General features: G+C 32.8%; 2 protein-coding genes across 2 annotated transcripts in view; one reads left to right on the top strand and one right to left on the bottom strand.

Moving 5' to 3' along the window:
- The window catches only part of LOC148945695 (uncharacterized), a 65422-nt gene that overhangs the window by 32491 nt on the left and 7162 nt on the right, over positions 1-25769 (top strand). Inside the window, 1 exon segment of the mRNA XM_089098246.1 lies at positions 21196-21536. Within this exon segment, the coding sequence (XP_088954372.1) occupies positions 21196-21536 (341 nt within the window).
- LOC148945696 (uncharacterized) lies at positions 17848-24444 on the bottom strand. Its single transcript, XM_089098032.1, has 2 exons — positions 24278-24444; positions 17848-20609 (listed from the first exon to the last, which is right to left on the bottom strand). The coding sequence occupies exons 1-2, from the start codon at positions 24390-24392 to the stop codon at positions 19243-19245; spliced, it is 1482 nt and encodes a 493-aa protein (XP_088954158.1). The 5' UTR covers positions 24393-24444; the 3' UTR covers positions 17848-19242.

Raw genomic sequence — 25769 nt, 5'->3', positions numbered from 1 at the left:
ATATAACTTATATATTCAGTGGGTTATATATATTTATAAGAAGTAGGTTAAATATGTCAGTGAGTTATATATTTCTGTATATAACTTATATAGTCAGTGAGTTATATATATTTATAAGTAGTAGGTTAAATATGTCAGTAAGTTATATATTTCTGTATATAACTTATATATTCAGTGAGTTATATATATTTATAAGTAGTAGGTTAAATATGTCAGTGAGATATATATTTCTGTATATAACTTAATAAGTCAGTGAGTTATATATATTTATAAGTAGTAGGTTAAATATGTCAGTGAGTTATATATTTCTGTATATAACTTATATAATCAGTGAGTTATATATATTTATAAGTAGTAGGTTAAATATGTCAGTGAGTTCTATATTTCTGTATATAACTTATATATTCAGTGGGTTATATATATTTATAAGTAGTGGGTTAAATATGTCAGTGAGATCTATATGTCTGTATATAACTTATATATTCAGTGAGTTATATATATTTATAAGTAGTAGGTTAAATATGTCAGTAAGTTATATATTTCTGTATATAACTTATATATTCAGTGAGTTATATATATTTATAAGTAGTAGGTTAAAGATCACCATCTAGTAGTGTCAAGGGTTAATTTAAAGCTGAAATATCGGAAGGGTAATTACCTCCCGGGAAGTTATGATGTTAGTAGACTCCAGGATGAGAATTTGAGAGAAACTTTCCAGGAACAGTTGAATACTAAACTTGAGAGTTTAAAATTTGATAAAGTGGAAGATGGTTGGAATAATTTTAGAAAAATAATGTGTGAAGTTGCTGAAGGTGTATTAGGGAAGAAAGCTAGAACTGCAGCTAAGAACATTAGTGAACAAGCTTTATGTTTAATAGAAAGGAGAAAGGACTTGTACAAGAATTATCTGAGTGATAGATCGCATGAAAACAAAAGAAATGTAATGAAAGTGGAGAAAGCATTAAAATATGAACTAAGGAGGTGTGAAGTGGAGGCCATGGATAAAATTGCCCAGGATTTAGAAGATGCAGCTAGACGGCATAATAGTAAAATATTGTACTGGCACGTTAACAAATTGAGAGGTAGTAGTCAATCCGGACTTGTCCCAGTTAAAGAAAGGAATGGGGTGGCAATTAGCGACAAGGAAAAAGCTAAAGCGAGATGGGCCGAACATTTTGAGAATTTGCTTAACCGAGATAGAGTTGCAGGAAAAAATATAGAGGAAAATGAAAAAACTTTGTGATACCTTGGATGTGAAGGAAGATTTGTTTTGTGAGGAGTAATTAGCAACTGTACTAAAAGGATTAAAGAATAATAAGGCTCCAGGTGCTGATAGGGTAGTAAATGAGTTTTTTAAATATGGTGGCTCTGAGGTTAGGAATCAGTTACTGAAGATTATGAACATAATTTTTGAAAAATGGGAAGGACCTAACGATTTTTGTAAAACCTTAATTAAGCCACTTTATAAGAAATGTGATAAAAGTGAGTGTGGTAATTATCGAGGCACTAGTCTGGTCTCTGTAGGTAGCAAATTGCTTAGTAATATGATACTTTTTAGACTGAGAGATGCCGTAGACAAAGTTTTAAGAGAAGAGCAGTGCGGTTTTAGAAAAGGTAGAGGATGTGTTGACCAAATTTTCATTCTTAGGCTAATAATTGAGAAGTGCCTAAGTTTTCAAACACCTTTGGTCCTCAGTTTTATAGATTATGAGAAAGCGTTCGATTCTGTTGATAGAGGAGCTTTAGTAAAGGTTTTATACTTGTATGGTATAACAGACAAATACATTAAAGTGATTATTGCTATGTACGAGAATAACACTGCTGCGGTTAAGGTAGGAAATGAGGTTAGCAGCTGGTTTTGTATTAAAATCATGAGTTAAGCAGGGATGTGTTTTATCCCCTTTTATATGGATTATCTTCATGGACTTTGTTTTAAGGACCACCGGAAAGGCAATGTGAGACCACGGACTCAAATGGGGAGGAAAAAGTCTCCTGGACTAGGATTATGCTGATGATTTAAGTATCCTAGATGAAAATTTTATCAAAGTGAATGAAGTTTTACAGGTTTTGCGAGTTCAGTGTGCTAGTATTGGCTTGAAAAATAATGTTAAGAAGATTAAGTCACTAAGGTGAGAATTGCGTAAAGATGAAAAGGTGAAGTTGGGTAATGAACATATTGGTCAGGTGGAAAGCTTCACTTACCTTAGTAATATTATTAGTAAAGGATCAGGGAAGATGTCAAAAGTAGTATATCCAAGGCTCAGGGTGGTTTTTCACAGTTAAAAAAAAGTCTGGAAGAATAGGAAGATAAGTATGCAAACCAAGATTAGAATCCTAGAAGCTACAGTGATGACAGTGGTCAAATATGGCTCTGAAGCATTGACGCTCCGAAAAGTGGATGAAGATTTGCTAGATGTTTTTCAGAGAAATTGCTTAAGGATTGTTCTGGGTACCCGGCTGACTGACCGTATTTCAAACAATAGGCTATACGAAAAATGTGGTTCAAAACCGCTTTCTAGGTCTATAATGAAAGAAAGGTTGAGGTGGTTAGGGCATGTTGTGCGGATGAAGGATGACAGATTGCCGAAGATTGTTCTTTTCGGCCAACCATCTAGGGCTAAACGGAAAGCAGATCATCCCTGTCTGGTGTGAGAGAACGTCATAAAGAAAGATTTAAAGGAAATGGGAACGTTGTGGGCGGGTCTAAAAAGGGAGGCTATGAATAGATTGGGGTGGAGGAGGAGCGTGTGTAGCTGTGTTGGCCTCAGGCGCCTTGATGCTGCGGTGAGTTGTTAGTAGTAGTAAGTTATATATTTCTGTATATAACTTATATATTCAGTGAGTTATTGCACAAAGTCTCCATTCATGGAGGTCCCAGGGACTTCTTGCTGTCCGGTTCTAGGCCGGCTTAAGCACTTCGGTGTAGACTTGACAAGATATGTGATCCCCGTCCTGCACTGGTATCCGGGACCATTGCTTTTCCTGAGGCGAAAATAATTTCAATGATTTAAAGAACATGAAAATTGGAACTTGGAATGTTACGGCATAAAAAAATGACTATCATATCGACATTTTGAATGACGAATTCAGACGATTCGAACAGGATTTATTAGGAGTTTCAGAAACTCATTTCCCAGGGGTAGGAAGCATGAAATTAGGTGATATAGAATTTGTTTACTCAGGCAGGAAGGATGGAGTACATAGACAGGGAGTAGGGCTCATGATGAATAAGGAAGCTGCTAAGTCTTGTTTAGGCTGGGAAGGTATTAATAATATAATACTAATTGCTCATTTTATGACTAGAAAGTTCAGGGTATCAGTTATAGTAGTATACGCCCCTGTAGAACCGACTGACGGAGATACTAGGGACTCAGATGTATTTTACTTACAGTTAGAAGAGCAAATAGACAAGGTGCCAGGTAGAAATATGATGTTATTACTGGGAGATTTTAACGCCCAGGTTGGTAGAAATAGGGATAGATAGTATCCCAGCCAAGGTAAATTTGGTTTTAAAAAAGAAAACAGCAATGGGTACAGACTGTTAAAAGTTTGTAAATATAATAATATAGGTACAATCGATACGGTGTTTGATCATAATATGGTTTATAAGTTAGCACGTTGTTCAATTAATGGCAAGACAGTCGACCTTATTGACAGTGCTCTAGTAACCCGAATGTCTGGAGGATTAATATAAGACGATACGATATATAGGAGGGCTGTTATTGATGTTAAAAGTAAATATCACCATCTAGTACTGTCAAGGGTTAATCTAAAACTGAAATATCGGAAGCGTAACTACCTCCCGGGAAGTTATGATGTTGGTAGACTCCAGGATGAGAATTTGAGAGAAACTTTCCAGGAACAGTTGAATACTAAACTTGAGAGTTTAAAATTTGATAATGTGGAAGATGGTTGGAATAATTTTAGAAAAATAATTTGCGAAGTTGCTGAAGGTGTATTAGGGAAGAAAGACAGAACTGCAGCTAAGAATATTAGTGAAAAAGCTTTATGTTTAATAGAAAGGAGAAAGGACTTGTACAAGAATTATCTGAGTGATAGATCGTATGAAACAAAAGAAATGTAAAGAAAGTGGAGAAATCATTAGAATATGAACTAAGGAGGTGTGAAGTGGAGGCCATGGATAAAATTGCCGAGGATCTGGAAGATGCAGCTAGACGGCATAATAGTAAAATATTGTATTGGCACGTTAACAAATTGAGAGGGAGTAGTCAATCCGGACTTGTCCCAGTTAAAGATAGGAATGGGGTCGCAATTAGCGATAAGGAAAAAACTAAAGAGAGATGGGCCGAACATTTTGAGAACTTGCTTAACCGAGATAGAGTAGCAGGAAAAAATATAGAGGAAAATGAAAAAGTTTGTAATTGTTTTGATGTGAAGGAAGATTTGTTTTGTGAGGAGGAATTAGCAACAGTACTAAAAGGATTAAAGAATAATAAGGCTCCAGGTGCTGATAGGGTGGTAAATGAGTTTCTTAAATATGGTGGCTCTGAGGTCAGAAATAAGTTATTGAAGATTATGAATATGATTTTTGAAAAAGGGGAAGTACCTAACGATTTTAGGAAAACCTTAATTAAGCCACTTTATAAGAAAGGTGATAAAAGTGAGTGTGTTAATTATGGAGGCTTTAGTCTGGTCTCTGTAGGTAGTAAATTACTTAGTAATATGATACTTTAAAGACTGAGAGCTGCCGTTGACAAAGTATTAGGAGAAGAACAGTGTGGTTTTAGAAAAAGTAGAGAATGTGTTGACGAAATTTTCACTCTTAGGCTAATAATTGAAAAGTGCCTGAATTTTCAAACACCTTTGGTCCTCACTTTTATAGATCATGAGCAAGCGTTCGATTCTGTTGATAGAAGAGCTTTAGTAAAGGTTTTATCCTTGCATGGTATACCAGACAAATACTTTAAAGTGATTAGTGCTATGTACGAGAATAACACTGCTGCGGTTAAGGTAGGAAATGAGGTTAGCAGCTGGTTATGTATTAAATCAGGAGTTAATCAGGGCTGTGTTCTATCCCCCTTTTATACGGATTATTTTGATGGACTTTGTTTTAAGGAGCACAGGAAAGGCAATGGGAGACCACGGAATCAAATGGGGAGGAAAAAGTCTCCTGGACTTGGATTATGCTGATGATTTAAGCATCCTAGATGAACGTGTGAGCAAAATGAATGAAGTTTTAGAGGTTTTGTAAGTTCAGGGTGCTAGTATTGGTCTGAAAATTAATCTTAAGAAGACTAAGTCGCTAAGGCTAGGAATAAGTGAAGATGAAAAGGTGACGTTGGGTAATGAAAAGATTAATCAGGTGGGCAGTTTCACTTACCTTGGTAGTATTATTAGTAAAGATGGTGGTAGTAGTGACGATATTAAATATAGAATATCCAAGGCTCAGGGTGTTTTTTCACAGTTAAAAAAAGTCTGGAAGAATAGGAAGATAAGTCTGCAAACCAAGATTATAATATTAGAAGCCACAGTGATGACAGTGGTCAAATATGGCTCTGAAGCATGGACGCTCCGAAAAGCGGATGAAGATTTGCTAGATGTTTTCCGGAGAAATTGCTTAAGGATTGTTCTGGGTTCCCGGCTGACTGACCGTATTTCAAACAATAGGCTATACGAAAAATGTGGTTCAATACCACTCTCCAGGGCTATAATGAAAGAAAGGTTGAGGTGGTTAGGGCACGGTGTGCGGATGAAGGATGACAGATTGCCGAAGATTGTTCTATTCGGCCAACCAGTTAGGGGTAAACGGAAAGCAGGTCGTCCCCGTCTGGGGTGGGAGGACGTCATAAAGAAAGATTTAAAGGAAATGGGAACTTCGTGGGTGGGTGTAAAAAGGGAGGCTTTGAATAGATTGGGGTGGAGGAAGACCGTGCGTAGCTGTGTTGGCCTTAGGCGGCTTGGTGCAGTGGTGAGTTGTTTGTAGTAGTAGTAGTATCAAAATCCAAAAAGAAATCATTGAAATATTGATTGTTTTTTCTTCGTTACCAAAAGAATTGTATTTATAAAACTTTACAGTTTCATGAAATGTAATCAGACGAATAGAAAAGTTTTTTCAACTAAAGTAAGGAGCAAGTTTAAAACTTAAAACAAATATAAATTAGTCTGTATGCAAGAGGGACTGCCCCCTTCTCAACACCTTGCTCGTTAAACAAATTTTTTTTTAGTTCTTTGAAAAATCTTTCTTTTTCAATTGCAATTTTTTTTTTAATTTGGAAAAAAGTCAAACTTCATAGTAAAGAGTAAGGAGCTAAGGAGGAGACAGCCCCCTTCATTTAAAGAATAATTTGTTCAAATAGGTTTCACATCTGTTCTTTGCTTTCAGTCAAAAAAGCTCTTTTTTTATTTGATTTCCGATTGTTTTCCAAATCATACCCAGGCCTAACTAAAATATAATTTGAGGTACCGGTCCCTTAAATCCTTGGTTAATTGCTTTTAAAATGTTTAAATCAATAATTGTATATTGATTAGTACCGTCCTACGTTTAAAATTGCAATTTCAATTTTGGATAAAATTTCAATTTACTTAAAAAATTAGCGATGAATAGTAATTTTGGTTGAAAGTCCTTGTTAATATTACTGCTAAAGAATTTTTGTTGGATGAAAAGGAGGATTATTGTTTGTATGGATTGAAATTCTGTGAGACTTTTGATCTTCTACATTACTAAAGCAATCACAACTTCTACAATAGGATTTTTGTGTCGATAAATGCATTACATATATGTGTTTAAATACATTAAAAAAATTCGTATAAAAAGAAAAATATTACCACCTGAAATTGCTGAAAACTAAGTTCCTAGCAGTATTTGCCACCACAAAGAAATTTTCTGGCGGGAGTGATGATGACCTGCCCTGCCTTTTCCAACTCTGTGCTCGTAGATATGGAAATTTAACATTTTAGCTATATGAAGAAACATTTTAATTCTTACTCCCCCCCCCCCAAACTCTTTCAACATTTATCTGAAATCTCACCAAGAGTAAGCGGTTTTTCATTAAAATGTACATTTATAGGATTCTACCCTACCATTAACCTAAACAATTACTCACCCCCTCTCATAGCATATATATATATATATATATATATATATATATATATATATATATATATATATATATATATATATATATATATATATATATATATATATATATATATATATATATATATATATATATATATATATATATATATATATATATATATATATATATATATATATATATATATATATATATATATATATATATATATATATATATATATATATATATATATATATATATATATATATATATATATATATATATATATATATATATATATATATATATATATATATATATATATATATTTTAATTAAAGTGTTCTACTTAAAGTTACGATCTGAATCGTCATAAATGAATACATACAAGAGAAATCTTTCAAACATGAAGTATTTAAAAAATATTTGTCCTTAATTTTATTCACCTTTTTTAATTTTTTTTTCACCTAGAGACTTTCAAATTAAAACACACTAAATACGCCTTATGAAAAAGCATGTGACTTATGGCCCTTCAATTTTTATCGCACTTTGTTCCTAGTAGAAAAAATGTTTAGAAATGTAGGATAAATCAAGGAAGATACAAATTTTTTGTCGCAAGGAGAAAGGCAGGGGATTGTAGCCCCCTAACAAATAGCGCAATTTCTAGGCATACAACTATAATTCCTTCTATTCTGTAGCGTAAATCTTAAAAAAAATGGACTTTGATCTATGACCTTCTACTTAGTCACTGGCAGATCAAGGGATGGGCCCACTATCGTACGGGCAAATGAAGTACTTAATAACGATTTATAGAATGTAGTTTTTTTTTTACTTCTGCTTTATATATTTTAGTGCATAATTTTACATAATATTTTACCGAGAGATGCATAGGTCTCTGTAATCTTTTGACAAGAAAGTTTAAAAAAATGAGGGGGGGGGGGAGGTTATTGAAGCTTCAAAACCTATAACTCTATTATATCTATTCCACTTAGTCCTAGCAGAATTTTTTTTTGATAATACGGGATAAAGATAGGAAGTAAAATATTATTTGTCGCAAGAAGAGGGGTAGGGGATTGCAGCCTCCTAACAAATAACACTTTTTCTAGGCATGCAACTATCATCCATTTTATTTTATCCATTTTATTTTGTAGTGTAAATCTTAAAAAAAACTAGACCTTGATTTATGACCTTCTGCTTAGTGATATTAACGACTTATGCCACGTAGTTTTTTTTCTTTTGCCTTATATATTTTAATGTATTGTTTTATATAATATTTTACCGGGATATGCATAGCTTCACATAATATTTTGACGGGGAAGTAAAATTAATGCTTATCTGTGGGGGAGGGGGGGGGGGGGTAGGCTACAAAACTAGGTTTATAGGCCATAATTTTCATTCTTATTATGAGAAACAGTTCAGGTCGTCGACTTTTTGTCGTAAAGTTCAGCAGATAGTTCTAAGCGAATTTAGTTTCTTCATTTCATATCCCTTGTAAAAAAAAAAATAGAACGAATATTATCTTGGAAAATATATGTGGAAATAGAAATAGATACGGGCATAGAACGAATATTATCTTGGAAAATATATGTGGAAATTTGAGAAAGTTTCTAGGGGGTATTCCTGTAGGGTTTTAGCGAGCAAAAATGTTTTGATTTTTATCTTAATATTTTTTTTATTTGAGTTTGAGATTCCTGGAAATTCAAGTGTTGTTTGGGAATTAAATGAAAAAGGTTATTGGAAAAAAAATATAATGGTATGCTGAAACTCTAAATAAACATTACCTCAATAACTCTCAAAGATGTTTGTCGTCTTTGATTGTGAATAAATTGGTTTAAAGAAGTCCTCTTGTGGTGTAATTTTTGAGTTTGTGTTTTTATTGCTCAATATGGAGTTTACTGAAGAGTCCTGCTACCACTGACATGTAAATTATAATATACATACCTATAATAGAGATTTGTGGGTTAGTTCGTTAAGACGATTGAACCATATAGGGATTTACAATCGTGTGAGTCCCCCATTCTATAAGGTTGGGAAGGATTTGAATACTATTCAAGATGAGATAAAAGAAATATGTAGTTTTTTGGAGCTGAAGCGTTGTTTGTAAATGTACCCATAGATAAACTTCTAATTGAAAAGTGCGAGCAAATATTCCCTTATTCAATTTGGAAAATTTCCAGTGTCCAAAATATCCCTACAGGAAACCTGATCCCGAAGAGGAGATACAATTTTTTATTGTATGGATCCCAAAACACATTCCTTCTCGGGTTATGTGTATAAGACATTCTAGGAAGAAGAATGAAAGTCATGGTATAAATTGAAACTATACTGAATGGGTAATGAACGGTGATATTTAATTATTGTTTTATGTATATATGTATTTTTTCTATTAATAATAAGTAAGTTTATTATAAAACGCTTTAGCCTCTAGAATATGCGTTTAGAAAATACATTAAAAAAATAACCAAAGAAAAACTAGGGTCCAAAAAAGGATAAGTGTATGACCTAACGAAGTGTATGTCGATATCCCGTCAAATTTGATTACAACATGTGCTAGAGAAGGTCGAAAAGTGAAAATTCTGTCTGTGAAAGAAAAAAATTTGAGCGTCAAATCTTAGATTCATGAAAAAATGACGCTCAGCAAGAAAATGATGTAGGAAAGGTACACCATATCGGGAAATCTAAAGGACACCCAAAAATGTAATTCGAAGGCAAAAAAATATCATATACCACGAAAGGTAAAACCAAATTTATTATAAAAAAAAAACGTTCGGTTACATAGAAAATCTCCCAGGAAGCTACCTACCAAAACGACATTGCACCTGCTCCATAGCCAGATCTGTCAGGGATTGATAGCAAGAACCCAACTCAAATTCATCCAGTTAATATTGATGATGTATTTTCACCTTTGGACACTGACAAATCTGAGCATTTTTTTTCGTAGGATTTTTACTTCAACTTTTCCAAATTTCCTATCTTATACCACAAAGTTTTGTTTTGGTCTTTCTGTAAATTTTAAGTTTTTATATTTTTCTTCCTTTCAGTTGAAACAAATTGTGTTTCTTTTTAATTTCTGATCACTTTTCTTATAATGCTGGGAAATTCAGCTCCCCTTCATGAAAAACTCCCTTCCCCAACAGAAAATATCTCAAAATTCAGTTCCTCCCACTTGGAATAACCCCTACCCACCACCCGAAAAAATCTCCTTAGTATATTGTTATTTAAAAAGACATAATAATTTTTTATTGTTTTTCAAATAGTGCCAGAAATTCATCCTCCATAGAATGTTTTCCCCAGAAATCTTCACACTCAAAGTCGAAAGTTGCTCCGGCAGAAATTTCCTCCATTGAGAATTTCTACCCTGGAAAAGACCACCGGGAGAAAAATCCTCCAGGAAATTCCAACCCCGTTGAAAATTTCTCTTGGAACATTTCCACATATTAAATATATTCACCAAAGACAAAATAAAACAAACAAAAAAAAATTTTCAAATACAAATTCGGGCAAATCTCTCAGTGAAAAATTTCCCTTGGAAAGCTTAATTCCAGAAACTACTCTTTTCAAGGAAATTTTTTTGTGGAAATTCCTCTCAAGCAGAAAATTCCCTCTCCCTCCTCCAAAAAACACTTCCAAATAGCAAATTCGATACTAAATCAATGGAGAAATTTCTTAAATTACAGCCCTTTCCCAAGGCATTCTGGGGGTTCATGCTATCCTCAATTGCACAGTTCTTGGATATTTCAGCTTTGCAAAACAAAATGGATATCTTGAAATTTTGGAGAATAAGTGGCGTGAGAGAGGGTAGCTCCATGCTTTTTGGTTACTTAAAAGGTGCAATACAACTTTTTTGTTTCTGATCTTCCCTCTGCATTTTCTTCGATCAGTGGTTCAATGCGATAAACCTTGAGGAACATAAAAAACAACGACACGTAAGCACACATCCGTAGTCTTCCTTCTGGTAAAACATTACGGTAATGATTTGTCATTTTGTATATAGGAAGTAGATTTCTTTTCTTCAGGGTTCTCTTATGTGTTGGATCTAATAGTATGATTTTCATTAAGATCGTTTAATGCTTTAGGGCTGTTTCCATTGTTTCAAAAATTTGGAAAATTTTCTCAGCATTAGAAAATTTAATTAAATATTTTATATTTCTAATCAGAAAATTTTGCATAATTTTAATAAGTATGAAAATAACTATTTCTATGTTTTTATATTATCAAAATTCTGTTCATGGGCGCCGGCGCGGAGAGCCATGTCCCCCCTGGAAATTTGGGACTATAGAGTAATTACAAGGAAATCAAAGGAAAGAGAGCAGAATAGGGGAAAAAAATTGAAAAAATTTGTGTTTCCCCAATAAATTTGTGTTTCCTCGAATATTCGCAGCTGGTACGCGTCATTAGTCAGGTCATAACCTAAGGCATGCTACCAAAGTTTATGTATCTTAGGACCACAAGTATCTCCCCTATAAAGGGAGTAATAAGGCGACAACCACAACTTCATCCTACAACCTTAAAATCACTTTACCACAGCTGGTGGTATCAGTGGGATTGTGGTTACGCTTTCTAATTAAGTCAAATTTGGAATTTAGAAAAACATTAAGATGCAAATACAAAGTTTAGAAATACCACTTTTTATTAAGATAAGGAACACATTCTGGTATGGGTATGCTTAATTGGAAATTGAGAAATCACCACTTCCTAGCTATGTGCGTCAATGGGTCCGATAAGGTGTGGTCGATGAAATGTATAAAATATACATTTTATGGGAACGGGGTGTGATATACTAATTTTATGCTGGATTGACCTCTGGCCCATTGAATTTAGAAATACCTTGGAATATTGTTGGAGCTTTACGAGGATTTGGACAATAATTTACGTTTTTAAGCTATTCCAGCTTATTACGGCCTAATTTAGGGTCGTAAAAGGAGTATCGTTTCGCAGGATAAATACCATCAAACCAATGGAAGGTTACTAGAAAATCGCCATTAGGTTTGATGCTTCAGCCTTGTATAACCTCCAGAACCAAATAACGGTAGTTGCAAATAATCTGGAAATGACAAAAAGAGAATTAGAAGAAAATGTTTTAACCCACCTCCTTTCACATCCCCTCAGGTAATAGAAAAAGAAACGAAATTATTGTTATTTCAAACTCAGGTGACATCGTTGTTTAGTGTACTGAACAACCAGATCAATGGGATTTCATAAGATATAAGGAGAATGTTAATTACGTTGCAAAAACAAAATAAAAAGGAGCCAAACATTCGCCAGAAAGAAAAGAAGCTTAATCGGTATTTTAGGGGAGATCTCAGAATATATATTCTGTACGGTATCTGAGGCAACGTGGAAGGAAGCAGAAAAACAAATAGGAAAAGTCGAAGTAACAAATCAAAATCATTTACACTTGGTAGACAAACAACTAACAATTTTAAAACATCGCGAAACAAGGATATCAAATATCGAAGAAAAAGTTAATCAGACGATCAATACGCTTTCAATTTTTAAACAGGACCAATGCAATATTAATAAATCTGAAACGAATAACAGGAAATCAAAGTGAAATTATAGAAGATATACATCTTCAGATGGCTCTACAATTATCATCTAGTGCCATCATGGAAATATCCCATGAATTTTATCAATTTGAGTTAGTTTCTAACCCTTTGCACAAAAATTTACCAGCACGACTTCTAAACCTAAGTCAATTAATAAAAGTACTCAAAGCCATAGAAAGCCGTTTGCCTTATCAAATGAGATTAGGATTAGTACAAAATTTCAAGAATATCCTATACTTTTATGGCATGGTGGAAAATTATTTAAAAATTAAGCAAGGAGAGTTACGGATATTTTTAAAGGCACCCCTAGTTAAAAATGAAGAATATGCACTGTTCCAAATAAATGCTTTCCCTACAAAATTGACGAACGCCACAAGCTGGATTAGACTAAATAATTTACCACCATTTATAGCCATTTCCAACTAATAATATAGGATACCAAAGCAACAAGAAATAATTAAATGTAAAATTGAATAACTCCCCTTCTGCAACTTAGGAACCATATCATATATACGCTCAAGAAAAGTCTGTGCTATTAAACTTTGGGAGAAGATGGAATCCTCAAGTCCCCTACCAAAAGAATGCGATGTAGATATATTGAGCGACGTTAATCTTGAATTATGGGGAAAAAATAAGTGAAAATGATTTTGTATTCAGTGTTCCACAGCCCTAAATGGCGTAGTTTAGATGCAAACATTCTTCAGGGTCGAGGAACACAAGAAATATACGGATAGAGGGTATGGGCCTGATTAATATCTCCCCATCCTATCGTTTAACTACAAAAGAGACAATCATATCATCTCCAGTTGTGGAAATTACGGAGATAAATATGAACAAATGGAGTGTAAAACCCATACCCAACATAAATCCTTTTTAAAGAAACCAATTCTAAACAAGATAATGAAAAAATTCAAAAAATTAAAAAAATTATAAAGAAATTAACTGATATATCCATACGGGAAAAAATAAAAGGAGAAACACCCAGATTTTTAACAACCCTGGAAAATCTAAAAAAAAATCTGGAAATTAATTATCCCATTTTCCAAACGGAAATAGAAAGAACCACTTATTATAAAGGCTTATTAGCCTCATCTTAGAGGTATTTCATAACTGCTATCGTGATTATGGGATTGATTATGTGTGTTTTTAAATATTGGTATTATAGGAAACATCAAACCCTCGGAGGGAAGGATGTAAGGCCCCTGTCTGCACGAAACCATAATCTCTCGCAAAGAAACTAATTAATCTAAAAAAAAATCTGCAACCGCAGACAATTCGGTTTGCCCTATGAGTTCATAAATATGAAAGTAAAAGAGAAATTTATGATAAATAATGCAGCGATTTTTTTGCTATGTCAGTAATAATATTTTTGATTGTAATTAAATTGGTATTTTGAGTGTTTTGCATTTGGAAAAAAAGAGGTATACCAAATTTTAGTTTTGCTTTGTAAGAAATCTACTGTGAAAAAATTGCTTTGTGTATAGTTATATTAATATATAGTGTCTTAAAATAACTTTTGAAACTTTAACCAAATGTATTTTTGGATAAATGTTCTATCTAAGTTTTGTAATTTCACAATGCTTGTGTAAGTTTATTACACAATGCTCGGGTATATATTGTGTTTTTGTTTTTAGAAATAACTAAGTTTTAAATAGTGATTTGACATTATAAATAAACTTTTTGACTTCTAGTCAACGTATAAATATTATTTTATGATGTAATAATCCGTTAAGTGATTAATAATTCTATATTAAGTTTGAAAAGGATGATGCAACAAATTGCCAGGAAGAAACATAATCTTTCTATTTAAGCGGCATATTATCAAAGTAAAAAGAGATAGAAGTAATTAAAAGTAATTAACCTCTCGCAATAAAAAGAACAGTTATATATACAAAATTGAGTGTTGTTTTTTGTTTGTTTGCTATATATGTAACACTTTATGCTTTATTTGTATTCTAATGTGAATATTTATTTTAGATACAGCTTTAGTTTTTTTTTGGAAACAAAATTTTTCGCAACACCATTTGGGGTCCATTTTTCAATAATTTTTTACGCATTTTTGGAAAGTAGCAAATTTTGAAGCCAGTTCTATTGTATCCTGATACCAACAAATCACACCATCAGAAACCAAACCGTAACTGGTCAACTAATATTTTCTGAACTGTATGGAGTATTACTGTATGGAGTATGGAGTAGCAAAGTTCTGTAATACTCCATACAGTTCAGAAAATATTAGTTGACCAGTTACGGTTTGGTTTCTGATGGTGTGATTTGTTGGTATCAGGATACAATAGAACTGGCTTCAAAATTTGCTACTTTCCAAAAATGCGTAAAAAATTATTGAAAAATGGACCCCAAATGGTGTTGCGAAAAATTTTGTTTCCAAAAAAAAACTAAAGCTGTATCTAAAATAAATATTCACATTAGAATACAAATAAATCATAAAGTGTTACATATATAGCAAACAAACAAAAAACAACACTCAATTTTGTATATATAACTGTTCTTTTTATTGCGAGAGGTTAATTACTTTTAATTACTTCTATCTCTTTTTACTTTGATAATATGCCGCTTAAATAGAAACATTATGTTTCTTGCTGGCAATTTGTTGCATCATCCTTTTCAAACTTAATATAGAATTATTAATCACTTAACGGAATATTAGATCATAAAAAAATATTTATACGTTGACTAGAAGTCAAAAAGTTTATATATAATGTCAAATCACTATTTAAAACTTAAAGTTACTTCTAAAAACAAAAACACAATATATACCCGAGCATTGTGTAATAAACTTACACAAGCATTGTGAAATTACAAAACTTAGATAGAACATTTATCCAAAAATACATTTGGTTAAAGTTTCAAAAGTTATTTTAAGACACTATATATTAATATAACTATACACAAAGCAATTTTTTCACAGTAGATTTCTTACAAAGCAAAACTAAAATTTGGTATACCTCTTTTTTTCCAAATGCAAAACACTCAAAATACCAATTTATTTACAATCAAAAATATTATTACTGACATAGCAAAAAACTCGCTTCATTATTTATCATAAATTTCTCTTTTACTTTCATATTTATGAACTCATAGTGCCAACCGAATTGTCTGCGGTTGCAGATTTTTTTTTTTAGATTAATTAGTTTCTTTGCGAGAGATTATGGTTTCGTGCAGACAGGGGCCTTACATCCTTCCCTCCGAGGGTTTGATGTTTCCTATAATACCAATATTTAAAAACACACATAATCAATCCCATAATCACGATAGCAGTTATGAAATACCTCTAAGATGAGGCTAATAAGCCTTTATAATAAGTGGTTCACCTATGAGTTAGCAACCCCTTTGGGGTTACCTTAACTGGTAGGCAGTTTAACCCTTTTTTACCACCTTCATACAATCCAATTCAAAATGTTATCTACCTCTGTTTCGTCCCTGTTATTCAATTACCAATTAAGACAAGATGCAAGGTACTTTCAGGCTAGACGTTATTTGTGTTTGACAATTTTTGACTGAGAAACATGCTCGGCTTAGCTGTTTATACGAAAAAAAAACATTATTTATACGAAAAAACATGATTATCTTGCCCTATGACTGAAACCAGTATTCTTTACAGAAAAGTGAATTAAACCTTTGAATACGTAACATGACGAACTTTAGTTTTGGCTATTGAACCTAGAAAAACATGTCTGACAAGGCTTGTAGTCGTGAAATATATAGATACCTGCCCATGGTAAGGCATGTACCGTTAAAACTGCACACATATACTTGTGTAATTCCTTGTAAATCTCTGATTGGCCCAGAAAATAGGTGTTGCCTCAGAAACCAGTCTGCTTGCATTACACAATCTCGTCACTGGTTCCAATTTTATACACACTATATATACACACTACTAATATCCAAATTTCCCTTTTCTCCGTTTGGATTCAATTAGTTTAGGTCCTTATTAGTATTTCTAGTGCAAAATTTTGGGTGGATGAAGAGGGGTATTATTGATCATATGGATGGGAGCCAGCGTATACCCCTCGAAAAAGTACACCCCCCGTGGAAAATACCCCTCCCCCCTTCATGGAAAATGTAATGTTTGTGTCTTTGAAATTTGTGCCTCCTGTAACAAAAGGGGCTAAAAAAAGGGCAATGATTTTTGAATGGCCTTGGACTTATATGAAACTTTGGGCTAAGAGGATCCAAATGAAGAAAAAAAAAAGTTGCTTCCCTTGTAATGCAGCCCAATAAGGACAAGAAAAGTGCCAAAAGCATTTCCCCTACCCTTTTTAAATGGAAGGGGCTAATCAAAATTAAGGCTCTAATGTATAGTCAGTCCCTCGGTTACCTTTTGAAAGGTATATCTTATGAAATAACTCAAAACTTACAAACTCGGGAGGGGACTCATTCGACAGCATATTGAAAGCTCTTGTGCCCTTAATAAAGGCAAAAAACTACTGGAGGGCAGTCAGCCTCCTTCACGATTCAGTTTCTGCTATCCTGCCCTCCTTTAACCCCTCTGATATCAAATCATATTTGGATACATCTGTTTTGCTCAAAAACTTTGAAATGTCTCATAAGTTTGCCTTTGGAGTTGACATAACCCACAGCCCCAATGTTAAATTTTATCCTACCTTGCTATTATAGATGAACCCCCAGAAACACAAAAAAAAGAATTAAGATAAAACAAAAATATAAAAATAAACCCTATAAACCCTATATATTCTACGTCACATACTCTGGCTATGCTTGGTAGAATATATCAAAATTAACTCTTGTTTCATTATTTTCATTTATATTACTTTCTCTATGGCTGCTCAATTATGCATATGAGGATTTCCCTGCACCACTGTCTACGCTAAGGTTTCAGTTTTTATCTCAAGGCTTAAAAATGAACGTAATGTGATAAAAGTATAACTCAAAATAACATATATACATAACACGTACATATATAACATATACATAACACGGAACAATTAATCAAAATTCCATATTATGAGTTGGGGCTCACCCAGCTCATAATCAAAATCACCCATAATCACCCAATGGTCTAATCAAAACGATCCTGTTGTCTCTGAATCAACAAATGAAATAGCCTAACCACTGTTTTCGATGCTAATTTTTCGATCCATTCATTGTTTGTGTGAACAAACCACGTATGATTTATCAGAGGCATGTACTTACGTTGTCTATAGAAAAGGCCATAAGGCTTCAATGTTTTATTATTATTAATTTTAAAGAACTTTTTCCACAAAATAAGCTTTTTCAAAGAAAAGTAAAGAAATCCATTTAACCAAGAATGAGCAAAAATAAAATCAAATAACCAACCAAGCTTGAAACTACCACAAATCAGCATCAATAAATAAATAAAACCCAGAACGAACAGAAATTACAATAAACAACCGAGTCAAACTCAAAACGAGCAGAAATTAACATGAGTAGTCTCTTTTTTTCATGATTCTTGCTCTTGAGAACAATAAAACCCAGTAATCGCACTATAACAGCTTTAAACCTTGTGTGTCTCATAACAAACCCTATGTGCGTCATAATAGTGAAGCAGCTTTTATTCTTCGCGGGCAGCAGAACACGGAGAAAGCTAACGATTGACAGCGATAACAAAGAAAAATTTCCTAGAAAGTCTAATATATAAACGTTATTATTACGATTTTTTTTTATTATAATTTTTATTACAAAAGAACTCTATATTACTAGTTTTTCTACTGTGGGCCTTCTTTTGAATACCGTGTCTTCATCACAGCTTTAACATGAAATAAACTCCCAAAACCTATTAAAATATGCCTTAAGGAATATGTACTCAATACCTCTCTCGCTTTGCGCAAGAATTAAATATTTGGTAGCAATATTATCAGCTAAAGGTGGTTGGACAGAATATTTCAAAGAAATGACTAAGAGAAGACAACTTTAAGACGGACAATCTTTCAGGTTCAAAAACATATTAATGAACACATGAAGAAAGAAAAATATTTCAAGTTTGTGTTTTGTTTCCTGTGATGTTGTTTTTTGGAAAGTGGATTTTTTTTATGATATTATGATGTTTGCCTTAGAACACAGTTTTGAACTGCCTTATACGGCTTTAAAAAAAACTTTGTTATTATGAAAGAAAAACTTATAATTTGTATATCACGCTTTAGATTGAACATTGCATAGATCACAATCTATATTCGGCTCTCACCATAGCCATAAGGAAGACCCTAAACAAAACCTGCAACAAGTTGAGCATAACAAATTAGCATTTACGGAACTCTGTCCAGGAAACCCCTGGAAAAAAATGTCAATAACAATTTTTCATAATAGATTTATCAAATTTCATATTGAGCTAGGACATTCTTTCCTTAAAATATTCGCTCACGTGCAGAAACTACAGAATATCAACCACTATAATTTTTACCAAATCATGTTTTGGCAAAAAGTAATGTTTTGCGTAACATTTTTCAGCCGATTAGTAGAAGACACTGATCAAATGTTGTCTCACATATATCACATTCGAAAGGTTTTTCTCCAGTATGAGTTCTAAGATGAACAGATAAATTGGAACTTGAAGTAAAACATTTCTTACAAATATTATATTAAAAATGTTTTTCTCCAGTATGACGTCTTTGATGAATAGATAAATGGGAACTTGAAGTAAAACATTTCTAACAAATATCACATATAAGGTTTTCCACTAGTATGAATTCTTTGATGACGAAATAAATTGGAACTTAAAGTAAAATTTTTCTTACAAATATCACATCCAAATGGTTTTTCCCCAGTATGAGTTCTCTGATGATAAGATAAACCGATACTTGAAGTAAAACGTTTCTCACATACATCACATTTGAAAGGTTTTTCTCCTGTATGATTTCTTTTATGATTAGATAAAATGGTACTTGTAGTAAAATATTTCTCACATATATCACATTTGAAAGGTTTTTCTCCAGTATGAGTTCTTTGATGAACAGATAAATTGGAACTTGAAGTAAAATATTTCTTACAAATATCACATTCAAAAGGTTTTTCCCTGGTATGAGTTCTCTGATGATAAGATAAACCGGTACTTGAAGTAAAACGTTTCTCACATATATTACATTTAAAAGGTTTTTCTCCAGTATGAGTTCTTTGATGATTAGACAAATTGGAACTTGAAGTAAAAGATTTTTTACAAATACCACATTCAAAAGGTTTTTCTCCAGTATGAGTTCTTTTGTGATCAGATAAACTTCTACTTGTAGCAACACGTTTCTTACAGATATCACATTCGAATGGTTTTTCTCCAGTATGAGTTCTTTGATGACAAGATAAATGAGCACTTGTAGTAAAACGGTTCTTACATGTATCACATTCGAACGGTTTTTTTCCAGTGTGAGTTCTTTGATGAATAGATAAACTCGAACTGTTAATAAAAGATTTCTCACATACATCACATTGGAAAGATTTTTCCTTAGTGTGAGTTCGTTGGTGATATGACAAACTGGTATTTGTAGCAAAATGTTTCTCACATACATCACACTTGAAAGGTTTTTCACCCGTGTGAATTGTTTGATGAGTAGATAAACTGGAATTTGTAGAAAAAGCTTTTTTACATATATCACATTCGGAAGGTTTCTCTCCAGGATGAATTCTTTGATGAATAGATAAACTGGAACTTGCAGTAAAACATTTCTTACAAATATCACATTCAAAAGGTTTTTCTCCAGTATGAGTTCTTTGATGAATAAACATATAGGCTTTTCGGTGGAATGTTTTCTCACAAATATTACATTCAAAAGATTTATTTCCAGTATGATTTCTTTGATGAAGAGATAAATCAATACTTGTAATAAATCGTTTATTACATATATCACACTCGAAAGTTCTTTTTCCAGTATGAGACGCCTCATTTTTTCCCACAAAATTTTCTGCAAATTCATAAGTGTGACCTGGCATCTCATTTTGACAGCTCAAATTCATTTCCGTTTTTAGACATAAACTTGAAAGACCTGACATGCTAGGTAATCCATATTTTTGTTTGCTCATGTCATTATCAGAGGATGCTGCAAGAAGGAATACTGATATAATATAGAATTCACTAAAAATCCGAATACTTAATTTTTTTTTTCTTCTTTCAACTCTTTTTCAATTTAGCATACAACTCAGCTTTAAACATTTTTAGCCTTACACAGTTATCATAAAATCACCTCCAATATTTAATTTATAAAAGTCAATTTGAGGCCCTATTCTTATAACAGTTCGAATTCTTTATTCCGGAACTCTTTAATTCGGAATTCGGGTTGTATATCAATTTACTTAATAGTGGCTTTGTCTAAAACAAACACAGTTGTACAGTAATATCTATAAACTACGTTAGGCCCTTACTTTTATAAATTAATGTAGTTTCTTCAAATAGCTAAATTATATTTATCTCTATAAAATTCTTTAGATTTTGGTCATACAATAAAACATTTTGAATAATTCGACACTATATCCGAAGTTTGTTAAGGATGGTAAAAGCAATCAAGGATTTATCTTATGAGCAAATCCACAATGTCAGATCCAAACTCTTTTTAGTTAGAAACTCTAAAGAAGAACTTAGTTTTATATTTTCATTATATCTTGGTATATTTTTTAAATATATAGAAGGTGGAATCAATCAGAAGGTGGAAGGAAGGAATCATTCTTAAATTCAAGGTCAATGTTTGTGGAGGTTAATGATGCACGTTCTGACAGTAGATTTATAAATTGTGGAGTTCCCCAGGGATCACCCCTAGGCCCACTTTTGTTTTCTATTTATATAAATGATTTGTCAAGTGCAGTTGATGGGTTGTATACTATTATTAAACCTCCTCTAGAGGCACTTAAACCTAGTAAAGCCCTAGTTATGTTTGCTGACGACACGAAATTAACCGTATGTGGTAGGACTGAGAATGAATTGATGTCGCAATTACGAGAAGGTTTTAAGAATATAGAAAGGTGGATGAGAAGTAATAGGTTAAAACTTAATTGTAATAAGTCTAGTTTATTGATATATAGCAGATCTCCAAGTTATTACCCATGGGTGAATAAATTAAGTAATGGTACATCAATGATTCCACGAAAGAGGAGTGTTAGATATTTGGGGATTATTATTGATGAAACTTTAAGTTTTGTAGATCATATTGATTGTGTGTCTATGAAACTTGCACGTAATGTTGGAATTATGCGTAAACTGAAAAATTTTCTCCCAACTAGTATATTAAGATTATTGTATTTTTCAATTGTACATCCATATCTATTATATTGTTCTTCAGTATGGTCGTCTACTTTTGGAACGCATCTTCTGCCCCTGCGTGTACTACAAAATTCGGCAATAAGGCTTTTGATTGGTAAGGATAATAGAGGATCATCTGTTCGTAATGAGTTTATGACGCTGAAGATTCTACCGGTATCAGGTCTTTTTAAATTTTATAAAACACAGTTCATGTTTAAGTATCTTTATGGTAGTGTTCCTGTTTGTCTTAAGGGAATGTTTGTGAGTGGGGGTGATGTTCATGAGCATGGAACTAGAAATTTGGAAGAATTTCGAAGACCGATTCCGCAAGCGACAAGATCATTTTTTTCTCTCCGTCATGCCGGTCCGAGTGCTTGGAATAGTTTACCAGTGGAACTTAAATGTGTGGATGACCTGCTGCTGTTCCGTAGTTTATTGAGATGGTATTGTTTAGTAATTTATTATTTTTAATGATTTGGCTAAAAAGGGGGGGGGGTACGTGAGGAGTGTCGAGGGGCTCCGTATAGTGTGTTATTATTAGTTTGTGAGTTGGAGGGCAGAACTTGTATTTGTATTCATATTAACTGAAAAGAGTTATTATTTTGGATCTTATTTTGTTATTATGATTTTTTATGCGTCTAGAAGGGATTACCCCCGCACAAGCTTGCTTCTGGGGGTATTTTGTTTGTTTGTTTTTTATGTATATAGTAAAATAAATCCCAGTTATAAATTGAAAAAAAAAAAAAATTGGTGGACCTCATAGGTAGCATGTGGTAGGTAGGAAAAGTGTGACTTCCTCTCTTTGGTTACCATCACAAATGAATGACATGGTTTTTTTTTGTAAAAAAAAAAAGGCTTTTCCGGTGGTCAAATGGCAAATAAAATAGAATTGACTGATCTGGCGTCTATAGAAATGCTACTTTATTTAGAGTGATAGTTGTAAGAAATCCGATCGGTAAAAACACCAAGTGGGTTTTGCCAACCAGCACACTCGAAGTGCGTTTTGATTTGATTTTAAAGAAAAATTTAGTTTTTTTAAGCATAATGGGCAAATTGCATAACTGTGGGGGTTTGACCAACCCAATTACCCAAAAGATATATTTAATGAACCATTCAGCTATGCTTAACAAAATGGCTGTCTCAAAATTTTGATAGGAAGTGTCTGGAAAATTATGGGCTAAAGATGAGAAGTGATTGCCCTCTAATCACTTTTGACTATTAAAAAGGGTACTAGAACTTTTAATTTCCAGTCGAATAAACTCCTTCAAAATTTCACTGATATTGCTAGCTATGATAGAGCAGCGCTGGCTATGATATTGCTTAAATGCCCTTTTAGTGCCTGCATGCACACAGTTTTTTCGTTTAAATGGAACTCTTCATAAATGTTCCCTAAAAGCTTTAACTTAATGACCTTTGTGTCAATAGTTACAGTAACTGTAAAAGTAGTACGTAAAAGTAGTGTAAAAGTAGTGGGTTCCTCTACGTTTCTCCGCAGCATCTAATCCAAATACAATTTTACACTGATCCATCGTTTCTCAGGGGGATTCCTTACTAAAAAACTTTACTGCGTGCTTTATAACTGTATCTTTATCAATTTTGTTAATTAATTGTGTTTGAAAAAAGATCAATATGGGACATATACAAATTTTATCATCTATCACTGATGCCATACCTTGTATTCATCACATTTACCCATAAATGAGAGGCCAGAGAGGATCAGTCAAGCAAAAAATAGTAATAATCGGTTATTTCCCTTATTGGGAAACTTCTCTAATTACTGAAGGTCACCAAATTAATTAAAGTTCAATGCACTAAATTAATATAAGTTCAAAGCGAGCTTTGAAATTCAATAAGTCGGAAAATAGGTGTTGTCACTTTGACATACATAATAATTTCTATCCGTTTTAAGTTTTATAGTTGCACCTTACTTTCAGTTGAAAAAAATCGTTTTTATTTAATAGTCTTAAAAGTACACCATTAGTAGTAGCATAATGTTGATTGTTACCAGCTTGCAGATATTTTTGGAATATAGTTTAGATTACCCAATAGTTAGTGAAAATATTCCAGGACATTCAAAGAGCTGAAAGGATCTTTTTTTGAAATCCAGAGACCTCGTAAACATATAGAAGAAGAAGATTTTAAAATCAACCCGGAAGATTGAGCCCCATGTAAATTAGCCACTTCTTCGAAGACAGTGTTGCATTAAAATCAGGTAAAACTAAGGCATTTCTAGAAAAGAATGATTAGAATACAGAGTTTTTACGCTAGCAATTAATGGCGTTTTATTAATGAGTTTAACTGGGTCACAAAATGTTATGCTTTATTCATCAAAACAATCTGGGATTATTATTTACTAAACTTTTTTTTTTCTTTCGAAACTTCTCAAGCCCAGCCACAAATTCAATGGAAGTTTAATATACACCTTCGTATTTTGGAAGCACAAAAATAAAAAATATCCAGATATCTGAAGCATACCTTCGTCCCCGTCAATGTTCGGTTCCAGTTTATCATGGTTAGCAATATAATGAGAATTTCCAGGGATGCTAGGAGAAATAGCAAAATTTTCAGCTTCATGTTTCATTAAAAGCATAGTTTGTGTACTTCCAAAAATATCTGTATCCTCTTTTGAAGATGTATCTTGGGCTTCTAAAAAATAAGAGTGGAAATTAAATAGAATGCTCAATACAAAACAAGCTGATAAGTCATAAAACATTTAAAATACCACACATTTTTTATATAGCAGTTCGTGAAGGAGTAAAGGTAAATTCATCCTCCCAGCATCTAGACACTTTTTAAATATATGCAAAAAAATAGCAATAGATTTGGAAAAGAAACAATATTACAAGAATAGTGTCCAATTATCAAAGGTTCTGTCAAAAAGTTTCATCAAGGTTGAAGTTATAACTACATCCTAGTAAAGAGCCAACTACCTGTAGTGACAGAAAGCTTAAGACTGATTTAGAAAAAAAAACAGTCTCATCATACAAATATGGCACTTCAAGCTTACTAGTGACTCACCACTCAGGTTACGATGAGGAGTGGCTATTATTTTGGTTCAACAAGAATGTTGACTATTATTTTGGGTATCTTTCAAATTTGAAAACCCTAAGCCCGAGGTTTAAAATATCCAGTCTTAAATATCAAATTCTTTTAGAAGGTGAAATCTAAAATATGCCTTTTGATAAAAACACCAAAATCGTAAAAAAGTATTACTAAAAAGGTGTTCCCACTCATAAAAGCAATTTTGTGACGCGCCTATTGCTGTAACATAGGCCAAAATGAAAAGAGATTTATATCATTAGGCTCATTAGTTTCAAATCTATCCATTTACAGAGGAAGAATATTACATAGCCTTTTCCTTTGGTAGGTTCTAGACTTTCTTTACAAGTTAGGAAATCAACCTTCCTTCAAATTCTCAACCCATTTTCTATCTAAAAACGAAACATGCGTAATACATTCCAAAACTGTGCTTCGAAGATTGTTAGAATTAAATCTTAGCTAGAAAATTATATCAGATTAAAATTAAATAAACACATTAAAACTTGCATTAAAATTAAATTAAAAAAAAGGTTTTTCAACTGAAAGTAAGGAGCAACATTAAAACTTAAAACGAACAGATATTATTACGTATATGAGGGGGTTGCTCCTCCTCAACACCTCGCTCTTAACGCTAAAGTTTTTTAGTAATTTAAAAAAAATCTTCTCATTGTTCTAATTAAAAGAACATAGTGTTTCAGGAATCATTATTAAAGAATTGGAACAGAAATTAAACTTTAGAGTAAAGAGCGAGGTGTTGAAGAGGAGCAACTCCCCTCATATACGTAATAGTTTCTGTTCGTTTTGAGTTTTAATGTTGCTTCTTACTTTCAGTTGAAAAAACTTTTTTTTATGTAATTTCTGATCGTTTTTAAATAGTTTATTAAGTTGGCCTATCAGTAATTGAGGAGTACCTATAGTGGAGGAAAGA

This window comes from Artemia sp. Qi Xiang Cuo, chromosome 12 (assembly GCF_049724085.1).
Source record: "Artemia sp. Qi Xiang Cuo chromosome 12, ASM4972408v1, whole genome shotgun sequence".
NCBI lineage: Eukaryota > Metazoa > Arthropoda > Branchiopoda > Anostraca > Artemiidae > Artemia > Artemia sp. Qi Xiang Cuo.
This window is presented reverse-complemented; position numbering and strand designations above follow the sequence as displayed.